General features: G+C 37.9%; 1 protein-coding gene across 1 annotated transcript in view; it reads left to right on the top strand.

Annotated features, from left to right (window-relative positions):
• The window catches only part of LOC133661331 (forkhead box protein P2-like), a 309,673-nt gene that overhangs the window by 190,849 nt on the left and 91,258 nt on the right, over positions 1 to 27,566 (top strand). Inside the window, 1 exon segment of the mRNA XM_062064460.1 lies at positions 24,578 to 24,667. Coding sequence (XP_061920444.1) covers positions 24,578 to 24,667 — 90 coding nt within the window.

The raw sequence follows: 27,566 nt of genomic DNA, 5'->3' as shown, positions 1-27,566 counted from the left end.
TTTCTAACAGTATTAAAGTTGTTTATACAGACACTCTCAGTGTAACCTGTATCGCTGTTGATCAAGTATGCGTTGCATTCACATGTGTGTGCGTACAGAAGCCGCACATATTATGTGACTGGGCCAGCAGTCGTTGGACTGGATGAAAAGCGGACGTGGCGATTTTCGGGACGGGCACTGAAATTTGGGAGTCTCCCGGGAGGGTTGGCAAGTATGAGAATTAGCGGTGAATGCGGTGTAACCGCGGCACCGCCGCTGTATATAATCGGCGGGCCAGCTCTAGTGTTAATTTGATATCGCCTCAAGGGCCGAGTGAAATTACACGGTGAGTTTGACACCCATGGTGTGCAGGGTTACACAACAGGAACGCTGATGGGTCGCCACAAGGCGCCCCGTCAAAGATGGGGAAAAAGGTAAAACGCTGGGGAAGGATGAGTAAAAAAAATACAATCTAGACTGGGCTCCTAAGGGGGCCCAGTCTGGAGTGGGAAAAAACCTCCATAGCAAAGCACATATGCATATTACGACATACATCTCGAGATATCTAGCAACAGAGGGAAGGGAGTGCGGGGTCATGGTGGTCGGCCGCAGCTCTCAGGCGCTGACCATCCAATATGTTCACGTTCCTCATCAAGTACGCTTATTTGCCCGCTCGGCGCAACGTAGCTGCTTCCGCCGCGATAACAGTGAGCGTATGCAGACGCGGCCTTTTGTCAAACGGCACTTCAAGCTTGACTAGACACTAAGCTGATACCGCGTCCCGCACATGCATTTTTATCAGAGGTTTACACGATAAATATACATTAGATCTGCCATGCGTGGCATTGCTCCAGCTGTGCCGTTTTTTGTTTGGACTCCATCAGGCAAGTCAGCGCCGCGGTCTTCATTTGCACGTTTTCTCTTCCCGCCCTAAACATTTGCCTGGGCAACGTTTCACTTCCTAATAACGGCCGTAATTGTCCTGTCCGGGCGTAGAGCGCAGCGACGGAACGGCCGCGCTTTTTGGCACATCCATCAAAGCCAGGAGCAAAATCAGAAAGGCTCCCCTTTTTTCACGCGCCGTGCAGCCGAGTGCCGCCTTTTTCTTGTTAGGAGAAATTACAGCCACTAACTTGAGCTCCCTCAGCATGAAATTGAAAAAGAAGCATTTTCTCGCACATTTCCATTCTTGATTCGATGAAAGGTGAAAAGGAACAATAGAGTTCTCCCTCTTGCTCTGTTTATGGAGTCTGATGCCTTCCCTTACCTGTGCATTGCTACCTTTTCATCCGTGTAGCCTGGCCTCGTCACACTCCATCCCACCTCCCAGCACTCATGCATGCAGCAGATAGAGCGTGGGAACACTGATGGATAGACACGTATCTTCTGCAGCTCGCTTAAAGGTCAAACACACCTCGTCATAATTGGAATGTTCACAAGACCACCCGGGCGGGTAGGAGAGGCAAATAAAGTGAGACTAGTCGGTAGCTCGCTTGAGAAAGGAACAGGAACCGGAGTAGCTGCTGTGAGATCGTCTTCAGTTTAAGGTCAGACAAACTCTCCCATCGACCCTGGAGTTGGGTGACACCTGACCTGAGCTCGACAGGACTAGACACTCCACATGATATTGACCCGCAATCTGGAAAAAAACACCCTAAAACAGAGTCCTAATCCCTGGACTCCTGACAAGCTAAATGTAGGACCGGTTTGCTTATTTTAAGTACCGTGTTTTACCGATGATAAGGCACACTTAAAATCCTGTAATTTTCTCAAAAATGGACAAGGTGTCAGAAAATAAATCGATTTTTGAATGACTCGCGATTCTTATTTGTAACGATTTTTAATCGATTCAGGAAAATTAAACAAAAAAAAAACATATGTAATTATTTTTTTTAATCTGTCCTGTCCAGCCACTCAGGCAAATCATATTGTTGATGTAGATGATCTATAGCTGCTGTACACATTTACTTTAAAAATGAGAAATCCAACTTCTCTTGTTGCATATATATATATATATATATATATATATATATATATATATATATATATATATATATATATATATATATATATATATATATATATATATATATATATATATATATATATATATATATATATATATATATATATATATATAAGAAAATGGATGGATGGATATATATATATATATATATATATATATATATATATATATATATATATATATATATATATACAGTCCAGGTTACTGTTATACAGTGCTCAATACCTGGGTAGAGCGGAATATACGTTAGTTCAAGAAAAAACACAGAGGCTATATCATCCCTACAAGCCTGTTTTTTCAGAGGATCCCCTGAAGGGCAGGGAAACCTGCCACATACATATACCTATATACCTATATATATATATATATATATATATATATATATATATATATATATATATATATATATATATATATATATATATGTATACACTACCGTTCAAAAGTTTGCGGTCACATTGAAATGTCCTTATTTTTGAAGGAAAAGCACTGTACTTTTCAATGAAGATAACTTGAAACTAGTCTTAACTTTACAGAAATACACTCTATACATTGCTAATGTGGTAAATGACTATTCTAGCTGCAAATGTCTGCTTTTTGGTGCAATATCTACATAGGTGTATAGAGGCCCATTTCCAGCAACTATCATTCCAGTGTTCTAATGGTACAATGTGTTTGCTCATTGGCTCAGAAGGCTAATTGATGATTAGAAAACCCTTGTGCAATCATGTTCACACATCTGAAAACACTTTAGCTCGTTACAGAAGCTACAACACTGACCTTCCTTTGAGCAGATTGAGTTTCTGGAGCATCACATTTGTGGGGTCAATTAAACGCTCAAAATGGCCAGAAAAAGAGAACTTTCATCTGAAACTCCACAGTCTATTCTTGTTCTTAGAAATGAAGGCTATTCCACTAAATTGTTTGGGTGACCCCAAACTTTTGAACGGTAGTGTATATATATATATATATATATATATATATATATATATATATATATATATATATATATATATATATATATATATATATATATATATATATATATATAAAACACAGAGGCTATTTCATCCCCATAAGCCTGTGTGGTAGGTTTCCCTGCTCTTCAGGGGATCCTCTGAAGAGCAGGGAAACCTGCAAAACAGGCTTGTAGGGATGATATAGTCTCTGTGTTTTTTTCCTGAACTAACGTATATTCCGCTCTACCCTGAAGGCATCAAAACTATGAATGAACACATGTGGAGTTATGTACTTAACAAAAAAAAGGTGAAATAACTGAAAACATGTTTTATATTCTAATTCCTTCAAAAGAGCCACCCTTTGCTCCGATTACTGCTTTGCACACTCTTGGCATTCTCTCGGTGAGCTTCAAGAGGTAGTCACCTGAAATAGTGTTCACTTCACAGGTGTGTGTCCAAAAAAAAAGGAACATTTTACCTTAAAACTATCCATCCATCCATCCATTTTCTACCGCTTGTCCTGTTCGGGGTCGCGGGGGGTGCTGGAGCCTATCCCAGCTGCATTCGGGTGGAAGGCGGGGAACACCCTTAAAACTAAATTGTACTTATTCAGGGCACGTTGATAATTTTACATTTAAAACACCGTCTTATAGGCGGGCCAGTAGTTTTTAACAAGAAAGCCCGAGGAAAAACCGCTAAAAGAAAGGAAACATTTACTTGCCAAACACCACTTTGCTTTTCTTCTTCTGTATCAGATTCCTAAGCCTTTTTGAGTAGATAAACCGTATCATATTGACCCACATATAAGACGCTATTTTGATTATTTTGTCCAAAAGGACAACATATGCACAATAGACTTTACAGGTTCATTGTCTACCGCTTGTCCCGTTCGGGGTCGCGGGGGGTGCTGGAGCCTATCTCAGCTGCATTCGGGCGGAAGGCAGGGTACACCCTTAAAACTAAATGTTACTTATTCAGGGCACGTTGATACTTTTACATTTAAAACACTGTCTTATAGGCGGGCCAGTAGTTTTTAACAAGAAAGCCAGAGGAAAAACCGCTAAAAGAAAGGCACATTTACTTGCCAAACACCACTTTGCTTTTCTTCTTATGTATCAGATTCCTAAGCCTTTTTGAGTAGATAAGCCGTATCATATTGACCCACATATAAGACGCTATTTTGATTATTTTGTCCAAAAGGACAACATATGCACAATAGACTTTACAGGTTCATTGTCTACCGCTTGTCCCGTTCGGGGTCGCGGGGGGTGCTGGAGCCTATCTCAGCTGCATTCGGGCGGAAGGCGGGGTACACCCTTAAAACTAAATTTTACTTATTCAGGGCACGTTGATACTTTTACATTTAAAACACTGTCTTATAGGCAGGCCAGTAGTTTTTAACAAGAAAGCCAGAGGAAAAACCGCTAAAAGAAAGGAACATTTACTTGCCAAACACCACTTTGCTTTTCTTCTTCTGTATCAGATTCCTAAGCCTTTTTGAGTAGATAAACCGTATCATATTGACCCACATATAAGACGCTATTTTGATTATTTTGTCCAAAAGGACAACATATGCACAATAGACTTTACAGGTTCATTGTCTACCGCTTGTCCCGTTCGGGGTCGCGGGGGGTGCTGGAGCCTATCTCAGCTGCATTCGGGCGGAAGGCGGGATACACCCTTGAAACTAAATTTTACTTATTCAGGGCATGTTGATACTTTTACATTTAAAACACCGTCTTATAGGCGGGCCAGTAGTTTTTAACAAGAAAGCCAGAGGAAAAAACGCTAAAAGAAAGGAACATTTACTTGCCAAACACCACTTTGCTTTTCTTCTTCTGTATCAGATTCATAAGCCTTTTTGAGTAGATAAGCCGTATCATATTGACCCAGACGCTATTTTGATTATTTTGTCCAAAAGGACAACATATGCACAATAGACTTTACAGGTTCATTGTCTACCGCTTGTCCCGTTCGGGGTCGCGGGGGGTGCTGGAGCCTATCTCAGCTGCATTTGGGCGGAAGGCAGGGTACACCCTTAAAAATAAATGTTACTTATTCAGGGCATGTTGATACTTTTACATTTAAAACACCGTCTTATAGGCGGGCCAGTAGTTGTTAACAAGAAAGCCAGAGGAAAAACCGCTAAAAGAAAGGAAAATTTACTTGCCAAACACCACTTTGCTTTTTTTTTCTGTATCAGATTCCTAAGCCTTTTTGAGTAGATAAACCGTATCATATAGACCCACATATAAGACGTTATTTTGATTATTTTGTCCAAAAGGACAACACATGCACAATAGACTTTACAGGTTCGGGGGGTGGGTTCTCGCTTTTCTTCTCCCTCCCGCAAAAAAAGGAACACTTGACCTTACACACGCCGCCTATCACGCACACACATTTTTTCCACACTCTATTCTCTCTATTTTACTTCCTGCCTGTCCCTTTGTGATAGCACATTGCGGCGGCTCTCGGAAAAAGGACTTTCCCTAAGAGCGGCAGTAGATAAAGAGCGGCGCTGAAAGGACTTGCTGTCACCTTATCAGAAGGCAGCGATAGCGGCCCAGGTGGAAGGCAAGAAGAAGAAGAAGAAGGGGGGCTAGGGGTTGGGGGACAGCCGGGATGTAGTGCAGCCATTAATGCATTGTCTCACATGCACTCCGAGGCGTAAACATTACCTGCAGACGGGCAGAAGAGACCCCTTGTTTTGTGGTGAAAAATGGAGTGTGAGGTGACACGGCGGCACTCGCCGCTCTCCTCCTCCTACCTATACGAGCCGCCGCTTTTCTTCCCGAGCAAATTCATCTTGCCAATCCTCCCGGGAGGGTGTAGCTATGCGGCTCTGTTTACTGTGGCAGAAAGTTAATATAAATTTTCATCAGTGGGGGAAGTTTACACATATGATTCTATTTGTCCTTCATTATTAGCACCTGAGTCTGGGGCCCGGGTAGGCATAATTGTCTACAGACGCAGGCCAAATAGATGCAAGGCGAAGGCAAATAAGCACAGCCCAAAATAATTTGATGCTTGTGTGTTACAATCCTCCGCCCAAGGAATTCTTAATCTAGAGAATCAATAAACAAGGAGAGATGAGAGGAGGAAACGAATAAGGTGATGTGTGGATAGGGGAGGGAGGCGTTTGGGGGACACCCCCCCCCCCCAAATACCACAAATGAGCAGGAGGCAGATTTGTTTATTTTTCACACTGCAAAAACTGAAATCTAAGTAAGATGAAATATCTCAAATAAGGGTGATATTTGCTTATTTTCTGTCTGATAAGATCATTCTTCTCACTAAGCAGATTTTATGTTAGAGTGTTTTACTTGTTTTAAGGGTTTTGCTCCTAAATGATGTCAGTAAGATATTACAGCTTGTTGCTGAGATTTGATGAGCTATATTGAGTAAAACATGCTTGAAACTAGAATATCAACTGATGCACAGCTGTCTCATCAACACTCACTGCTTTTTCAAAGTACAAACCCCGTTTCCATATGAGTTGGGAAATTGTGGTAGATGTAAATATAAACGGAATACAATGATTTGCAAATCCTTTTCAACCCATATTCAATTGAATGCACTACAAAGACAAGATATTTGATGTTCAAACTCATAAACTTTTTTTTTGCAAATAAAAGCGTGCCAAAGTAGTTGGGAAAGGGCATGTTCACCACTGAGTTACATGGCCTTTCCTTTTAACAACACTCAATAAACGATTGGTAACTGAGGAAACTAATTGCTGAAGCTTTGAAAGTGGAATTCTTTCCCATTCTTGTTTTATGTAGAGCTTCAGTCGTTCAACAGTCCGGGGGTCTCCGCTGTCGTATTTTACGCTTCATAATGCGCCACACATTTTCCATGGGAGACAGGTCTGGACTGCAGGCGGGCCAGCAAAGTACCCGCACTCTTTTTTTTTACGAAGCCACGCTGTTGTAACACGTGCTGAATGTGGCTTGGCATTGTCTTGCTGAAATAAGCAGGGGCGTCCATGAAAAAGACAGCGCTTAGATGGCAGCATATGTTGTTCCAAAACCTGTATGTACGTTTGTAATCATTTCTTATTTCAAGCATGGAATCAAAATATCATGACTTCGACACAGTTGTGTCTCATAATTAAAAACAGATGACAGCCAAAGGGACTTTGCTGTTTTATTTTCAATGGAACAATAGAAAAGATGTACTCTTATAGTAGTACAGTTGGCACAGTACAGTAAACTGACAGTTAATATTTAAACATTTGACATTTTCAAACAATTTTGAACAGAAATAGTTCATCCACATTCAGATAAATTCTTCAAAATTACAATTAAAAGAATATTGGCCGGGGGCCGGGCTGTAAATATATATATATATATATATATATATAAACATATATATATACATATATATGTCTTAATTGGATTATCCAAAAAAAATAGTGCTCGATACCGTGGTAGAGCGTAATATGTATGTGTGGGAAAAAATCACAAGACTATTTCATCTCTACAGGCCTGTTTCATGAGGGTTTCCTCAATCTCCTGATGATTGAGGAAACCCTCATGAAACAGGCCTGTAGAGATTAAATAGTCTTGTGATTTTTTCCCACACATACATGTATATATATATATATATATATATATATATATATATATATATATATATATATATATATATATATATATATATATATATATATATATATATATATATATATATATATATATGAACAAGCTAGTCAGGTTACTTCTAGACCTCCACCCCAGATCCCACCTCACTCCTACCCACTTCTCTAAAGTGGGCTGGCTCAAGGTGGAGGACAGAGTTAAACAACTTGCACTGAGCCTAGTCTATAAAATCCACTACACCTCCCTGATACCGAAGTACATGTCAAACTACTTCCTTAACGTAAATGACCGCCATAACCACAACACCAGGGGGTGCTCCACTAACCACGTTAAACCCAGATTCCGAACTAACAAAGGTCTTAACTCATCCTCTTTCTATGCCACATCAATGTGGAATGCACTCCCAACAGCTATAAAAGAAAGGGCATCTCTATCCTCCTTCAAAACCGCAATAAAAGTTCACCTCCAGGCAGCTACAACCCTAAACTAACACCCTCCCCGGATTGCTAATAATCAAATGTAAACAATCAAATGCAGATACTTTTTCTTTTTCTTATGCTTTCTGATCTCTCTCTCTCTCTCTCTCTATGTCCACTACTTGATGTCCATACCCACCCCCCCCCCCCACCCCCCCAACCCCCCCTCCCTCCACACCCCTGATTGTAAATAATGTAAATAATTCAATGTGATTATCTTGTGTGATGACTGTATTATGATGATAGTATATATGATAGTATATATCTGTATCATGAATCAATTTAAGTGGACCCCGACTTAAACAAGTTGAAAAACTTATTCGGGTGTTACCATTTAGTGGTCAATTGTATGGAATATGTACTTCACTGTGCAACCTACTAATAAAAGTCTCAATCAATCAATCAATCATATATATATATATATATATATATATATATATATATATATATATATATATATATATATATATATATATATATATATATATATATATATATATATATATATATATATTTCTTGCACACTAATTGATTGAAAGAGCACGCACTTGGCGTGATGATGTCATGTTATCAATGGGAAAATGCATTTTAAGACAATATGATTTGCCTGAGGGGCTAGGAGACCCCGAGAGTAACAAGCGGTTGCCTTTCCATTAAGAGAAATAAACTAGTTTTTAGTATAAGTTTGCTGGTTTCAAGAAATGTAATGCCTGAGCACATATCATTATGTCAAGATAATGGCACTAGCATTTACTTCATTTAAGAATATTTTTCAACATCTTGAGAAAAAAAGTCACATATTTGTTTTTTCTGTCAAGAAAAGTGCACTTATTAGTGAGAATATACTTATTTTAAGGTATTTTGGGGTTCATTGAGGTTAGCTAATTTTACTTGTTTTGGAAAGTCTTGACAAGCCAAAATTTTTTTGTTCTATTGGCAGATAATTTTGCTTAGTTCAAATAAAATGCCCCTAATTTTTGTTTTGTTTTTTCTTGTTTTTGAACACTGGCTTTTTGCAGTGTGGATAGGGGAGGGAGGCGTTTGGGGGGCATTTTTCCCCCCCGCCCCCAAATACCACAAATGAGCAGGAGGCAGATTTGTTTATTTTTCAGTCAAGCAAGCGTTCATATGCAGACTGAATGATGAGTATAAGGAAAAATAGCCACCTTGGTGATGAAATGCTCGTTTATCTTCTTTTCTCGCATTCTTCCACACGCCGATTCCTCCAAAAAAAAACCCTCCCACACTTACTGTGATTTAGTACGCAGTCCTAGTTTGTGGAAGTTGTTAAACATCTGTGGGACATTCCACCCAGTTGGTGCCATTTTTTTGCAGTAAATAAACTTACATGTACGTTGTGTAAAAGGTAAATAAAAACAGAATACAATGATTTGCAAAAATGTTCAACCTATATTCAATTGAATAGACTGCAGAGACAAAATACTTAACGTTCAAACTAGAACACTTTGTTATTTTTCGCAAATATTAGCTCATTTGGAATTTGATGCCTGCATCATGTTTAAAAAAAAGACTGATAAAGTTGAGGAATGCTCATCAAACACTTATTTGGAACATCCCACAGGTGAACAGGCTAATTGGGAACAGGTGGGTGCCATGATTGGGTATAAAAGCAGCTTCCGTGAAAACAAACAAGGACGGGGCGAGGGTCACCACTTCGTCAACAAATGCGTGAGCAAATTGTTGAACAGTTTAAGAACAATATTTCTCAACCAGCTATTGCAAGGAATTTAGGAGTTTCACCATCTACGCTCCGTAATATCATCAAAAGGTTCAGAGAATCTGGAGAAATGACTGCACGTAAGCGATGATATTACTGACCTTTCGATCCCTCAGGCGGCACTGCATCAAAAAGCGACATCAGTGTGTAAAGGATATCACCACATGGGCTCAGGAACACTTCATAAAACCACTGTCAGTAACTACAGTCCGCCGCTAGATCTGTAGGTGCAAGTTAAAACTCTACTATGCAAAGCGAAAGCCATTTATCAACAACACCCAGAAACGCTGCAGGCTTTGCTGGTCATCTAAAATGGACTGATGCAAAGTGGAAAAGTGTTCAGTGGTCTGACGAGTCCACATTTCAAATTCAATGTATTGCTGCTAGGTTAATGATTATTTGCATTATTTTCTCAGTTCAAACAATAAATATATTATCTTTGCAGTCTATTCAATTGAATAGAAGTTGAAAAGGATTTGCAAATCATTGTATTCTATTTTTATTTACGATTTACACAACGTGCCAACTTCACTGGTTTTGGAGTTTGTATGTTGTTGTTTTTTTTAACTTAAAACCTGTTAACACACATTGAACGACTCAAAACCTTTTTTACCTCAAGGCCCACTCAAATATTAACACTGAATTAGTCATCTTACTCTTGATTTTATTGGCGTTCAATAATTTTATCTGACCTCCTTAAAGTTTACAACCTTGTCAAATGATATGTGTTAATCACAAAGATGATTATTTATTTAATGCCTTTGGCTTAGTCAGGCTGATTAACAAAAAAAAGGTGAAATAACTGAAAACAGGTTTTATATTCTTATTTCTTCAAAATAGCCACCCTTTGCTCTGATTACTGCTTTGCACACTCTTGGCATTCTCTCGTGAAAACCATCTTGAAGCTCATCGAGAGAATGCCTAATAAATCATATTTGGTACTATACCGCCTCTAAAAAGTTACCCTCCCCTGTTTTTTTTTAAATTTTTTAACGGGTATGACGGCCCGGCCTGACATTGCTAATATTACGAGCAGAGGAGCATGTTCGGCAACGCACAATCATGGAGTACTTACAAGCAGACACAGTGTGTAGACAGAAAAGGGAGAACGGACCCATTGTGGCTTAAAAACTAACGATAAAGGTGAAGCTCTAACACTGAAACGCCCTCAGGGGCATGGCCGAAAACCAACATTGAATGCCAGTGACCTTCGATTCCTCAGGCGGTGCTGCATCAAAAAGCAACATCAGTGTGTAAAGGATATCACCACATGTGCTCAGGACCACTTTAGAAAACCACTGTCAGTAACTACCAAAGACTATAAAAATGGGACCCATTACCTCCCTGCTTGGCACTCAGCATCAAGGGTTGGAATTGTGGCCACTGCTGCTGCTCACTGCTCCCCTCACCTCCCAGGGGGTGATCAAGGGTGATGGATCAAATGCAGAGAATAATTTCGGCACACCTAGTGTGTGTGTTAGAATCATTGGTACTTTAACTTTAACCTTACAGTTTGTCGCTAGATCTGTAAGTGCAAGTTAAAACTCTACTATGCAAAGCGAAAGCCATTTATCAACAACACCCAGAAACGCTGCCGGCTTCGCTGGGCCCGAGCTCATCTAAGATGGACTGATGCAAAGTGGAAAAGTGTTCTGTGGCCTGACGAGTCCAATTGAGTATAGGTTGAAAAGGATATGCAAATCATTGTATTCTGTTTTTATTTACGATTTACACAACGTGCCAACTTCCCTGGTTTTGGGTTTTGTAAAACCAAGCAATATCCTTGTTAAATAAAACCTCTGCCTTGTTTTTAACATATACTTAAAGGCCTACTGAAATGAGATTTTCTCATTTAAACGGGGATAGCAGGTCCATTCTATGTGTCATACTTGATCATTTTGCGATATTGCCATATTTTTGCTGAAAGGATTTAGTAGAGAACATTGACGATAAAGTTCGCAACTTTTGGTCGCTGATCAAGAAGCCTTGGCTGTAGCGGAAGTAGCGTGACGTCACAGGTTGTGGAGCTCCTCACATCTGCACATTGTTTACAATCATGGCCACCAGCAGCGAGAGCGATTCGGACCGAGAAAGCGACGATTACCCCATTAATTTGAGCGAGGATGAAAGATTTGTGGATGAGGAAAATGAGAGTGAAGGACTAGAGGGCAGTGGATGCGATTCAGATAGGGAAGATGCTGTGAGAGGCGGGTGGGACCTGATTGTCAGCTGGGAATGACTAAAACAGTAAATAAACACAAGACATATATATACTCTATTAGCCACAACACAACCAGGCTTATATTTAATATGCCACATAACAAACACCTCCCCCCTCCCGTCCATATAACCCACCAATACAAATCAAACACCCGCACAACACACTCAATCCCACAGCCCAAAGTACCGTTCACCTCCGCAAAGTTCATACAGCACATATATTTCCCCAAAGTTACGTACTGTACGTGACATGCACATAGCGGCACGCACATACGGGCAAGCGATCAAATGTTTGGAAGCCGCAGCTGCGTACTCACGGTAGCGTGTATCCAACTCAAAGTCCTCCTGGTAAGAGTCTCTGTTGTCCCAGTTCTCCACAGGCCAATGGTAAAGCTTGACTGTCATATTTCGGGAATGTAAACAATGAAACACCGGCTACGTGTTTGTGTTGCTGCAGCCGGCCGCTAATACACCGCTTCCCACCTACAGCTTTCTTCTTTGCTGTCTCCATTGTTCATTAAACAAATTGCAAAAGATTCACCAACACAGATGTCCAGAATACTGTGGAATTTTGCGATGAACACAGACGACTTAATAGCTGGCCACAATGCTGTCCCAAAATGTCCTCTACAATCCGTGGCGAGACGTTTTCAGCAGGATATTCCGCGGGAAATTTAAAATGTCACTTTACTAACCTAACCCGGCCGTATTGGCATGTGTTGCAATGTTAAGATTTCATCATTGATATATAAACTATCAGACTGCGTGGTCGCTAGTAGTGGCTTTCAGTAGGCCTTTAAGCCTATTACGCTACTGTATTTTAATGTTGGAGCCAAGTTTTTTTTAGGGTGGTAAGCTCAATTTGGCCAATACAAAACTGGCGTTGAAGCAACTTTCGCAGCACAAGCGAAGTCAGAAGCAGCTGTCCTATGGACTTGATAACATTATTATTTGACCGAGCACTAATTGGAGACCCCGATGGTTGTTTGCTTTCGTGCACCATTTAATTAAACAGAGGCCTAAGTGGAGTATTCTGAGGTTCTGGTGCTCGTTCCAATCAGCCATGTCTGTTTGTTCAGCTGAAATGCTGGTTTTCAATGCCATGCGACTCCATACACACGTTAATATTGCATGTGTGTGTGTGTTTACGCGCCCACCCGCCCGTGCGGCGCTTGTCAACGCCGTCAGCGGTCGTTCTGGCCGACAGCCCGGCGGCGTGTCGAACAGCAGCCCCCTTTTTACTCCCTCGACCGAACACAACGCAAAACATCTGTTTCGCCTCGGCCCGCCGTGTTTACAGCTACCCTTTCCCCCGTGCAGCCTCCTGCACCCTTCCACCTGTACCGCCGCCATTCCAATATCCGCCACATTCCCATAATAACAGCACCCGAGCCAGGAAGTGATCTCCGCTGTCCAAACACAATGTCACGGCTCCTCAGACGTGTCCAATTCCGATGTCACGGCTGCATAAGGCCGAGTCTCCAGGTGGATTTGGAAAGATTCTTAGCGGATGGCTTATTCCTTGTGTACACACGCGCCTCCGCACACAATAAGCAAAAGCAATCTGGAGATTTGTAATGCTTTTTTGGCCCGGCGTTGCTAATGTGCTTCATGCTTGTTTAAGGTCTTTGCATGCTCCTTTACAAAGGTGCATTGTGATGGCTGCTCCTTATTACCTGGCTCTGTATTTCAATGTATTATTTCCCCCCTCTGCATGCCTGTTAATGTAGCCCGGGAATGTCTGTGTAAACATTCTCGTTTCTCGCTGCCTTTTTCGCATAATAGTCGCCTGTATCGCCTTTCTCCTGACCTCACTATCTGAAACCAATTACACCCGTTCCATCTTATTTTGGTAAGGATCCCCGTGTCGCGGTCTCGGTCGCCCCGGTTATTTCCCCTCCCTCTTATTTTTTTTTTTTTTCCCAAGCTCAGTGATAGATATCAACATCAAATATGCCTCTGAGTGCTTTGTTATTTATACAGCAGCCTCGCTCGCTCATTCTCAAGAATGTGTCACATTGTGCTGTTTATACACCGTGCGCATTAATAGACCGCGCATGTCATCTGTCTGTGCGCGGCAACCCCGTTTAAATAGACGGCAGGTATGCACCATGCCACGTATTTGTCCTCTCCGGCAAACTTTTTGATGACTTTTCTTTCCAATTTCCGCTGTTTGGTGACGCAAATTACCGAGAGACAACAAAGACTGATGATGATCCACAAACTTACATTTTTGAGCCTGAATATAAGGAGGATGATCTACAAGCTTTAGAAGCTTTTGCGACACACTAAACATCATGTATCAGTATTGCTTAGAGATGTCCGATAATGGCTTTTTTTGCCGATATATTCCGATATTGTCCAACTGTTAATTACCGATTCCGATATCAACCGATACCGATATATACAGTCGTGGAATTAACACATTATTATGCCTAATTTTGTTGTGATGCCCCGCTGGATGCATTAAAGTTCCAGGGGTGTCCAAACTTTTTCCACTGAGGGCCGCGCACTGAAAAATCAAAGCACGCGGGGGCCATTTTGATATAATTTCATTTTCAAAACCTATACAATATACACTTTTTTTAAACCTTTGGGCCTGCCTCAAGTTAGGTCCTAGGGACCCAGAAGGGTTTCAGTCTTAAAAAAGGTTAAAAATAAGTCATATATTATTTATTTTTTATTAAACGCTTGAATCTCTAATTCAACTTCATATTTGAAGTTCGATCAACTTCAAATATATATATATGTATATATATATATATACATTTTATGAGCTTTTTGTCAAAATCCTATTTTTTGGGGCAAAAATATAAAATATACAGTATTTTTCCCAAAAATATTTTCAAAGTGGAATATTTGATGTGAAGTAAATGGATCCCTAAATAGGTCAATAATTAATAGCAACATTTATTTTTTTAATTCCAATAAAATTCTCGGGGATCCAAAAATGCCCCACTCAAAAAGGTTATGCTTTTTCTTTTTTCTTTTTTTTTTACAATCAACACTTAAATCTCTATAGCTTCAGATAAAATATAATGTAATTAGTTTAGTATATTCATAATAACAATCAATATAATAATTAGTATTAGTATATAATTAGTATGTATTTTTTTTAAATAATTTTCATATTTTTCATGTTTTTTTATTTGTATTTATATCCTTTTTGTCCTAAAATCAGTCAATAATTCATAGCAACATTGATTTTGATTCATTATTATTTTTTGATAAATTATTTTTAAAAAAGTGTTATTAGATTCAACACAGCAACTTTTTCTGATTGCATTTCACCTATTTGCTCTTTTATTTAAAACATGTTTTAGTATTTTTAGAATGATGTGCTGCGGGCCGCAAATGGCCACACTTTGGACACCACTGCATGAAACAATGTAACAAGGTTTTCCCAAATAAATCAACTCAAGTTATGGAAAAAATTGCCAACATGGAACTGCCATATTTATTATTGAAGTCACAAAGTGCATTATTTTTTTTTAAGATGCCTCAAAACAGCAGCTTGGAATTTGGGACATGAGAGCATGAGGAGGTTGAGGTGGGCGGGGTTGGGGAGGGCGTATATTGTAGTGTCCCGGAAGAGTTAGTGCTGCAAGGGGTTCTGGGTGTTTGCTCTGTTGTGTTTATGTTGTGTTACGGTGCGGATGTTCTCCCGAAATGTGTTTGTCATTCTTGTTTGGTGTGGGTTCACAGTGTGGCGCATATTTGTAACAGTGTTAAAGTTGTTTATACGGACACCCTCAGTGTGACCTGTATGGCTGTTGACCAAATATTCATTGCATTCACTTGTGTGTGTGAAAAGCCGTAGATATTATGTGATTGGGGCGGCACGCAAAGGCAGTGCCTTTAAGGTTTATTGGCGCTCTGTACTTCTCCCTACGTCCGTGTACACAGCGGCATTTTCAAAAGTCATACATTTTACTTTTGAAACAGATACCGATCATTTTGAAACCGATACAGATAATTTTGAAACCGATACCGATAATTTCCGATATTACATTTTAAAGCATTTATTGGCCGATAATATCGGCAGTCCGATATTATCGGACATCCCTAATCTAAACACTTATTTTTATAGAGTATAATCATAGTTTTTGTTTGTTTTAATTCAATCAAGTCGTGGCAATCGCGGTGGCACAGGGGTTAGTACGTGTGCTTCACAATACGAAGGTCCTGGGCTCGGGATCTTTCTGTGTGGAGTTTGCATGTTCTCCCCGTGACTGCGTGGGTTCCCTCCGGGTTCTCCGGCTTCCTCCCACCTCCAAAATCATGCACCTGGGGATAGGCCCCTCCCACCTCCAAAGACATGCACCTGGGGATAGGCCCCTCCCACCTCCAAAGACATGCACCTGGGGATAGGCCCCTCCCACCTCCAAAATCATGCACCTGGGGATAGGCCCCTCCCACCTCCAAAGACATGCACCTGGGGATAGGTTGATTGGCAACACTAAATGGTCCCTAGTGTGTGAACGTGAGTGTGAATTTTGTCTGTCTATCTGTGTTGGCCCTGCGATGAGGTGGCTGTTTTGAGGCATGGTAAAAAAAAAGAATGCACTTTGTGACTTCAATAATAAATATGGCAGTGCCATGTTGGCACTTTTTTTTCCATAACTTGAGTTGATTTATTTTGGAAAACCTTGTTACATTGTTTAATGCATCCAGCGGGGCATCACAACAAAATTAGGCATAATAATGTGTTAATTCCACAACTGTATATATCGGTATCGGTTGATATCGGAATCGGTAATTAAGAGTTGGACGATATCGGAATATCGGCAAAAAAGCCATTATCGGACATCTCTAGTTTAGATGTAATTTTGGGAGGTGTTTGTTACTGATTAATAAGTCAAACTGAGGTAGCATTGTACTGTGTGTGTTTGTGTGCGTGAGTGTAGTGAATGCACACTTCACACACACACACACACACACACACACACACACACACACACACACGCATATCAAGCAGTGGCGACTGTGTTCCTCCTGTCAAGCAGACGGATCAATGCATTTAGGACCCGGTTCCCGAGTAAAGTGTTTGTTTACCCGAGAGCCTGTCTCCTCCCGTGCAGACACCCCCTCCCCGACCGGGGGTGGCGACACTCCCCAGAGGGCCTAAAAAGCGTGGCAACTTATTTCTTTTTTTCCCTGCCTCCTCAATCTCATTTTTTTGTTTGCCGAGGATCTCAATGTACTTGTTCAAACATTGTTCCCACCTGCTGGTAAAGCCTCGCCATATGCACGCCCTGACTGACAAGGTAGCTGTTGCCATGGATACCGCCATGCATACGAATAAGACAGGTTTTGTTGTTGTTGTTGTTGTTGTTGTCTTTTCCCTCAGTTTCCTCTGTCCTCACCAAAAAGGAAAGAATGTGTAAAGTTGACTTGAAGCAGTAATGCAGTGGTCCCCAACCACCGGACCGCGGCCGGACCGATTGGTACCAGGCCGCACAAGAAATTAAAAAAAACAAAAACAAAAAAAACAAAAAAAAATTTTATTTTTATTTTTATTTTTAATTTGTTTCATTAAATCAACATAAAAAACACAATATATACATATCAATATAGATCAATACAGTCTGCAGGGATACAGTCCGTAAGCACACATGATTGTATTTCTTTATGATTTTTTTATTTTTTTATTTTTTTTATTAAATCAACATAAAAAACACAATATATACATTATATATCAATATAGATCAATACAGTCTGCAGGGATACAGTCTGTAAGCATACATGATTGTATTTCTTTATGATTTTTTTTTTTTTTTAATTTTATTTTTTATTAAATCAACTTAAAAAAACACAATATATATATTATATATCAATATAGATCAATACAGTCTGCAGGGATACAGTCCGTAAGCACACATGATTGTATTTCTTTATGATTTTATTTTTTATTTTTTATTTTTTAATTAAATCAACATAAAAACACAATATATACATTATATATCAATATAGATCAATACAGTCTTCAGGGATACAGTCCGTAAGCACACATGATTGTATTTCTTTATGAAAAAAATAAAATAAAATAAAATAAAAAATACCCCCCCCCCCCCCCCCCCACCCCCTAGTCCGTGGGACACATTTTCAAGCGTTGACCGGTCCGCAGCTCCAAAAAGGTTGGGGACCACCGCAGCAATGTGTTGCAGCAGCTGTGCACGACTCTTTTCATCCGCATGCTCTTGAAGAAGCTGCAAGCCCAGCTGCTACTCGGGAATGAAATAAGGCTGAGCTCACACTAATGGTTTGGTACTTTGGTCCAAGCCCAACATTGTGTGCACCTTTGGTGCGGCTCGCGTCGGTATTTTTGTCGTGGGACCAAAGGCTGCACTGCAACTTCAGGTGTTGGGGTTAGGCTTACAGCAGTTCTTCTCCACCTTTAGGTCGGCGCATGTGTTAACGTGCTTTATCAGTATCATGCTTCCAACACCGCTTCGAAAAGCTGCTGTCATTTTTGTTTTGTAGGCTAACCCTGTAACACCCCTTGTTGTAAAATTACAAAGTTACCTTTAACCATCCTAAAAAACAATCTATTATATACATTTTTTTACCACATTTACATAGTCATTGGGTCCTATTGTTCAGTCTCACAAGGCTATCGGATCGTACATTTGTTTATAAATCACGCCTTCTGGCCATGAACTCACAACCTCTCAAGGTTTCCTTCGTACAAAATCTATTTGTTTCATTGGACTGGATTCATCAGATTCAAGTAATTAAAATGTCTTTTATATATTTTTTGGTTGTTATTACAATGTCTAGAGCATGTACATATGTAGTTATTGTGGAACAGATGCATCAAATTTCATTTAGAGCTTGTTATATAATTGTTGCAATTATAAAAGAGGGGGAAAAAGCGTTTTTTTTTAAGAGTTTTATCTTGTTTCATATTTTTTATATTTGTAATAAATGACTTCATAAAAATATAACTAATGTGTGATTATTATTAATGGTATATACCGTTATGGGGTTAAGTAAGCAATCAACCCTGCAAATGAACCCTTAGTTGTTCAGACGACGTGAGTACAAATACAGAAATTCTGCTCCCATCAAAGCCCAATGTTGCAATATTACAACATTTCTCGAAAAACATACATAAACATTTTTTTTTAACTCTTCAATTTCTGCATCAAATGCCTCCTACAACAACATTTTTTTTAGGTTTTTCTATACAGGGTTAAAGTGTTTTATACGTTGTTGGTAGGGGTGTAACGGTACACAAAAATTTTGGTTCGGTACGTACCTCGGTTTAGAGGTCACGGTTCGGTTCATTTTCGGTACAGTAAGAAAACAACAAAATATAAATTTTTTGGTTATTTATTTACCCAATTTGTAAACAATGGCATGACATACATATACACACAGGGTCCACTGCCAGGGTTAATGTGGTCAACATATATAAAATAAAAACTAAATAAGATAAGGCTCAGAATGGTTTCTTAACAAAACCTTTCTACTTATAAAGTGCTTTTTTTGATTGATTGATTGATTGAGACTTGTATTAGTAGATTGCACAGTACAGTACATATTCCGTACAATTGACCACTAAATGGTAACACCCCAATACGTTTTTCAACTTGTTTAAATTGGGTCCACATTAATCAACATTAAACTGCCTCAAGTTGTTGCTCAGATTAAATAAAATGACACAACTTTTCTTCGACATATAAAAAGTGCAACAATAAACATCTTTCAAGTCAACTCAGCCTCAGATTAACCCCCCCCAGCCTGGCTAAATTGGCAGTAAGAGGATACAGTATATGGGCTTATTGTTCTTCCACCATAGAAGTGGGTCAAAATCTAGTTTTTAATGCAATATGGTCTTAAATCTGCTGCTATAAAAACATTTGTTATTGCTTTAGCCCTGCCTGACTCGCCGGGGAGAGGCTGCTTGAATGCGGTGGTGATGCTTCAAATGGGTTAGCATGTTCGACGTGTTGTCAGAAGCAGCTGCTGAACAATGTCGGCAAACCGCCGTCCTCCATTGTTGTATCGCACCACGCAGCCAAAGTGTTCCCAAACGGGAGATCTTAACGAGGCAGGGGGGTCTTCCAGCTCTGGCTTTTATATGTTGTCGTAGCCCGGTCGTTGCTAGCATGTGTTGTGCCTCGGTGTGCATTGTTTACACAACGTGCGGTACGCTACTTAATATGTCCGTGTGGAAACTCGTTCGGTACACCTCCGAACCGAACCGAAACCCCCGTACCGAAACGGTTCAATACAAATACACGTACCGTTACACCCCTAGTTGTTGCTGTTTAAATTAAATCAGTGGTGGGCCGTCAGGGCCAGCAAGACCTTCTCTGCTAGCCTAACATAAATCATAGATTAATTAAAGTTCATTTTAATCTACTTTCCATAAAGTATTCATCTTATTCTCTTCATGTCTTATTAGGCTCCAGTGTTGCCTGTTTTTAGGTTAGAGTTTTTATCCAATCAGAATTCAGCTAGCTTTGTTGCCAGTGCTGTGTGAATCCTGCCGGTTGATAGACAGCTGCGATAGCCAATCAGATGACGGGTCGTTGACAGTAGCCCATCTAGGTAGCCTTACGTGCCTGTGATTGGATTTTCACTTGGCACTATCCAATCACAAGTTTTCATTTGCGAAAAGCAGGACGTGGCAGTGGGGCCATACCCGGCCAGCGGAGAAATCATCGGTACTTACTTTTTTAACTCACAAAGGAGAGCAAAACGCGAGTTCAAATATGTTTTTTATTTTTTTTGTCCACATTTAATATGTTTTTTTTAAAATAATTTTAATGTTGACAGTATGGTATATTGATTTTTAAATGTGCCAAAATATAACCTGTTTTGGTGATTCAATGCACAAGTGTGTTTCTGTGTAGTATTTCTCCGGCCGTAGTCATGTGGTGAAATAAATGATGGTATTTTGAGGGGTATTTATTCAAGTCGGACTAAGTAGGACATCACTGAAGGCCTAGGGAGGAAACGCACAACCCGCCACTGAATTAAATGTATTATTATTTATTAAATGTATGTAATAGAATTTTTCAGTATGAGATGGTTCAAGTCTGTCAAAAAATATTTGTAGTTTAAAGGGGAACTGCACTTTTGGGGGGGAATTCTGCCAATTGTTCACAATAATGAATGAAATGCATTCTAAATACTAAATAAATGCGACCAAAAGTCAGCTCACAATGGAGCCTCTGGGAGTATTTCTATTCTGCCTATAAAGCCCTTAAAAAAACATCTAAACACCTACATTGCGGTTTTTTATACATGATGTAAGTATATATGTAATGTAGTAACGAGCACATTTATAATAACATTTAATATTTACGTATTTGGATCATTTTAAGCATATGCACCGCATTAATTTAAAAAACGCATCACAACGTTCGTTTTTTTAACATAACTGATTTCTACTCACTGCAGATGTTAGGAGAGACAACAATCATAATAAAACATCACTTACTGTACAAGGTCTGCTGTCATTAGGATGCCGACTGCTAGGATGTTCGTATATTTCCATTTAGATGAAGAATGACCAGAGGTGGGTAGAGTAGCCAGAAATTGTACTCAAGTAAGAGTACTGTTACTATAGCATTTTATTACTCAAGTAAAAGTAAGGAGTAGTCACCCAAATATTTACTTGAGTAAAAGTAAAAAGTATGTTGTGAAAAAACTACTCAAGTACTGAGTAACTGATGAGTAACCTGTTCGTTTAATGATGACGGCAACAAATAATGCACAAAAACATAAAAATAGCAATGAACAAATTCAGAGCTAGGAATATCTGTTAAGCAACTAAAACAATAATATATTAAATAATAATACATTAAAATAAAATAAAAATAAGGCAAATTGAGCCACAGTAACTTAACAGCACCATAGGCTCAGTAGGCAGAGATTACAAAGGAAAATAACAAGTTAGCCTTTACGCAAACCATAATTTCAAGTTTTATAACCAAGTTTTATTTAAAAAATAAATAAATAGCCCCACAATATACTTTCTGGCAAAATAAATATGTTATATTATATGTATGTTATCTCTGGCCACATTTTTTTAATTCTAGTGCTTGAATATGTTTATCTTTTTCTGTGTTAATTTGTAAAAGTTGTTGTGTTTTTTCAATGACAAAATAAAATAAAAAAAAGTGCATTGCGTCACATCCGGTTTATCATCCAGTTTATGTGACGTCATGCAAATTCACTTCCTTTTCTATTCCTGAAGGGTCGATCGAGTTCTCCGCCCTATGTTCAATGTGCACATTTGAATATGCTCAGACAGTAATGTGTTCGTATAATTTTGGATTGGATGTCGTCTCTTAATGGGGAACATTGTTAATGTTTCTTGTTTTCATGTCAGCTAGCTAGTGCTGGCTTGTTTCTCCAGTAAATGAGCCGTGTCAAAGTAGTTGTCAGTTAGGGTTTTTACGATATTTTAAAACGGTTCTACTAACCGTGGGAAGTTTTACTGCGATCTATAATTATGCCGTTTATCGTTACGTCCCTATTTCCCACACAAGATGACAAACATCGCCGGAAAAACAGATACATTTTCCGTTATATTCAAGATGTACCGTATTTTTCGGAGTATAAGTCGCACCGGAGTATAAGTCGCACCTGCCGAAAATGCATAATAAAGAAGGAAAAAAACATATATAAGTCGCACTGGAGTATAAGTCGCATTTTTTGGGGAAATATATTTGATAAAACCCAACACCAAGAATAGACATTTGAAAGGCAATTTAAAATAAATAAAGAATAGTGAACAACAGGCTGAATAAGTGTACGTTATATGAGGCATAAATAACCAAATGAGAACGTGCCTGGTGTGTTAACGTAACATATTATGGTAAGAGTCATTCAAATAATTATAACATATAGAACATGCTACCGTATTTCCTTGAATTGGCGCCGGGGCGGTAATTAATTTAAAACCTCTTCTCACTCCGGCGCTTACCAAAGGCATGCGGTATAGGCAAGCATGCGCTAATTATTTTAAAACCTCTTCTCCAAAGGCATGAGGTAAATTTAGGCCTGCGCTTTGAGTGTGATGTAAGGATACCATCATGAAAAGCACATTTAATTAAAAAAATGTTATTATGGTCTCACCTTTACTTATAAATGAAGTCCATGCGCAGCTGCTTCTGAACAAAAGCATCGATGACTTGTTTATAGAAGTCTTCCTTATCTTTCTTCAGTTTTAAAAGTCTCGATGGAGATATTCCTTTAATTATTACCTCCTGCTTCGATTGAAAGTCCAGTTTAGAAAACTGTTTTATTTTAGATATGCAATCCTCCATGTTAAAAGTGCAAGCGAGAGGAAAAAATAAACGATCGCTGCTAAAGCTGTTGCTGCTTGTTGTCACTTCTTCTTCTGCAGCCGAGTACCGGTGGTCGCAAGAAGGATCACTAGCGCCCTCTACCACCAGGAGGTGGGAGTCATTTAATGATTCATATTTGACACACGCAGCTACGGTATATTAATAAAACATAGCTGCTTACTGTTATTTTTAGCATATTCAATAGCTTCTTCCCTTTATGCGATTTCAAATTGTTGAAATCAGCCTCCTCCATTTTGAAAATGATGACAGGTGAAGTGTCACTCGTGACGTGACGAGTTTGACCCGGCGGAAATTCTAGGCATATGCTAATTATTTTCCGAAACGAGTTTGACCCGGCGTAAATTCTAGACATGCGCTAATAAAAATAATATTTTGCAAAACGAAGCGTCAATCCTGAGCCGGCGGTAATGCTAAGCATGCGCTAATTATTTTGCGAAACGAGTTTGACCCGGCAGTAATTCTAGGCATGCGCATACTATATTCCCGGCGGCAATTCAAGGAAACATGGTATACGTTTACCAAACTAATCGCTAAATCCCATGAAATCTTATACGTCTAGTCTCTTACGTGAATGAGCTAAATAATATTATTTGATATTTTACGCTAATGTGTTAATAATTTCCCACATAAGTCGCTCCTGAGTATAAGTCGCACCCCCGGCCAGACTATGAAAAAAACTGCGACTTATAGTCCGAAAGATACGGTACAGGGATATCGGAATTTATCAAAGTAGTCCTACAACACAAATGTTCTTTTTTCATCTTTTGTCCGAACCAGGCGCGTCACAATCCATCTTTTTTTTTATCTTGGCAAACCCATTCCAGCGCTTCCAATGACATTTTCCTCCAGTTTACAAATAGGAGCGCTCCATTCACGCCGTTCCTCTCTTTGATTTCCTCCTTTGCTTCTGGTGTAAAAAGCTGGCCGTCGAGTTAATTCATTCCAAATGTAATCTGATGTTGATTTTTGTCCACTTTAATTACAGCTCCCGGGGACACTTCACACAGTGCTACCTCTACTTCAAATTGATATTATGAATATGCAAATGCACTCGGTAACGTGCAAGAGAGAAGTGGCTATTTCAGTTGAGCACACACTAGACAGGTCAATTCTACTGATGATTTTTTTTTTTTTTTTTTTTTTTTACACCCACCCCCACCATAGTTCCCATCTCGACAAACGCTGTTTGTGTATATGTTGCAAAAAGAACCCCACAAACTTACGCCGCCTTCCCTCCTTTCTTCCCAGGCCCTACAAGCAGCGAGGCAATTACTCCTGCAGCAGTCGGGCAGTTGCCTGAAATCTCCAAAGAGTCAGGACAAGCATCGTCCACTGCAGGTAAAGCAGCTAATCTCCCTAAGTCCATCCATAATACATAACCCTTCCCAGAAAGATTCCCTCCACTTCCACAAGTGTGTTTGATTTGGCACATCTGTCACCCCGACCCTAAAGCCGGACTAGTGTTGTTCCGAAAGGATGTTAAGCGTCGACGTGTGGAAAAAAAAAACCACCACAGAGACGTCTAAATTCACGTGGGCTTGTGCAAACGTGAAAGTGCTTTGTTGCATCTCAACTGGAAAAATATTTATATATATAATATTATATAAAATAAATTATAAAAAATTATTTAATAAATATAAATAAATTATACAGTATTTATATTATAATATTTCATAGCATTTATGAATTAAAACCAGAAAAAAAGTGCTAAGATAAATGATAAAAAATTATAAAACAAATATAAATAAATTATATAATATTTATATTATAATATTTCATAGCATTTATGAATTAAAACCAGAAAAAAAGTGTTAAGCTGTAAATATGTCAGTTTTCTTTAATTTCGCAAAACGACACCAAATGGTACTAAAAGACGTAACTTCAGGTGTCATAGTATTTTTGCAATTTATGACAAACATACAAGCATTTATTGTTAAAAAAGAAAGAAAAAAAAAGTATTACCTGGATATTTTTTTTGTTTTTTTAAAAACTGAAAATTGTTGCGTGTTCAAATGTTGCCGAACCAATAGGACTTTAGAACAAGAGAATATTGCTAACAACCTCCAAATATGCCAGTTTGGTTTAAAATGACACACAATATCTCCTGCAGAGCGACAGTATATACTGTATTTAGATGTTATACTTTTGTAATTGTATGTGTCGATAACAACATTCCTCTCACCCAAAATATGTGGAAAATGAGTGGAAAATGCACTAAATATTATTATTATTTTTTTTTTTTTTAAAAGGGACAAAAAAAACTAAGTACAGTAACCCAAAATAATATTTCTGTCAGTTTTTCACTACAGGACACGTTTGTGCAAAATAACACTAAATACACAAAAATGTAATATGTAAAAAGAGTTTGAAGTACACCAAAAATATCCCTATTTATATTTATTTTGTCCTTTTTTTTACCATAGACTGACCATTTTTGTATGAAATTGCACCAAATGTATCCATGTATTATTTTTATCTTTGGTACTATTTAGTAAAATAACATTTAATAAACCTAAAATATTATATTTATATTTATTATTTTCCCCATTTATTATTAAAAAAAAAACCTAACTAAAACTAGAAACAGACTTTTTTCTATAAAATTGCAATAAATGTATATATTTATTTATTGTCTGTGTTGTATTATATTTAAAAAACACACAAAAAAACATTTAATAACCCCAAAATAGTTATTCATCTTTTATTCTACCCCTCAGTCAAAATATGTAACATTTTCACTTACAGTTATTTTTTTTAATGCGAAATTACATTAAATTCACTAAAATTGAATGTGTAAAATTAGTGTAAAAATAGGCTAAATATTTCCCCATTTATTGTAATAAAAAAAATAAAAATAAATAAAAAAGACAATAAAAATTAAGTCACTGAGGAATGTTATTTTTTGGGTTTTTTTTAAAACTAGACAATTTGTGTATGAATCTGCACCAAATGTATCAATGTATTATGTTATCATTGGTACTATTATAAAAAAGAACATTTAATAAACCTAAAATATTATATTTATATGTATTATTTTCCCCATTTATTATTAAAACTAAAACTAAAAACAGACTTTTTTGTATGAAATTGCAATATATGTAAATATGTATTTGTCTGTGTTGTATTATATATATATATATAAAAAAAAACAATAACCCCGTAATAGTTATCCATCTTTTATTATACCCCTCAGTCAAAATAGGTAAAATTTTCACTTAGTTATTTTGTATGCGAAATTCCATTAAATTCACTCAAATTGAATGTGTAAAATGAGTGGAAAAATAGGCTGAATATTTCCCCATTTATTGTAAAAAATTTAATTTAATTTAAAAAAAGACACAAAAATTAAGTCACTGAGAAATGTTCTGTTTTCTTTTTTTTTTTTTAAACTTGAAAATTTTTGTATGAAACTGCACCAAATTTATCAATGTATTATGTCATCATTGGTACTATTAAAAAAAAAGAACATTTAATAAACCTAAAATATTATATTTATATTTAATATTTTCCCGAGTTATTATTAAAACTAAAACTAAAAACAGACTTTTTTGTATGAAATTGTAATACATTTAAATATTTATTTGTCTGTGTTGTATTATATAAAAAAACAAAACATTTAATAACCCCGAAATAGTTATCCATCTTTTATTATACCCCTCAGTCAAAATAGGTAACATTTTCACTTACAAACAGATCTATTTTTATGTGAAATTCCATTAAACTCACTCAAATTGAATGTGTAAAATGATTGTAAAAATAGGCTGAATATTTTTCCATTTATTGTAAAAAAAAATAAATAATAGTAATTAAGTCACAGAGAAATTTTCTTTTTTTTTTAAATAAAAAATTACATTTTTTTGTATGAAACTGCACCAAATTAATCCATGTATTATTTTATCTTTGGTACTATTTAGTAAAAGAACATTTAATAGACCTAAAATATGATATTTATATTTATTCTTTTACTAAAAAAACTGACACTTTTTGTACGAAATCACACTAAAATTGTCTTCGGAACAATATTCGCTGAAGTAGCAGCAAAAAAACAATTCAAATAAGTACACAGCAAATGACGTTTTGTTCCAAATCACACACCTTTTCACATGAAACTAAATCTTTGATATTTATTTTCATAATGTTTTAATTAAAACATCCCACCCCCAGATTTGAATAATGATCTTGAAAAGGACTTGTGCATGAAAAGAAGCTGCAGGAGCACATGCAGAGGTTATGGAAT

This window comes from Entelurus aequoreus, linkage group LG12 (assembly GCF_033978785.1).
Source record: "Entelurus aequoreus isolate RoL-2023_Sb linkage group LG12, RoL_Eaeq_v1.1, whole genome shotgun sequence".
Classification (NCBI taxonomy): domain Eukaryota; kingdom Metazoa; phylum Chordata; class Actinopteri; order Syngnathiformes; family Syngnathidae; genus Entelurus; species Entelurus aequoreus.
This window is presented reverse-complemented; position numbering and strand designations above follow the sequence as displayed.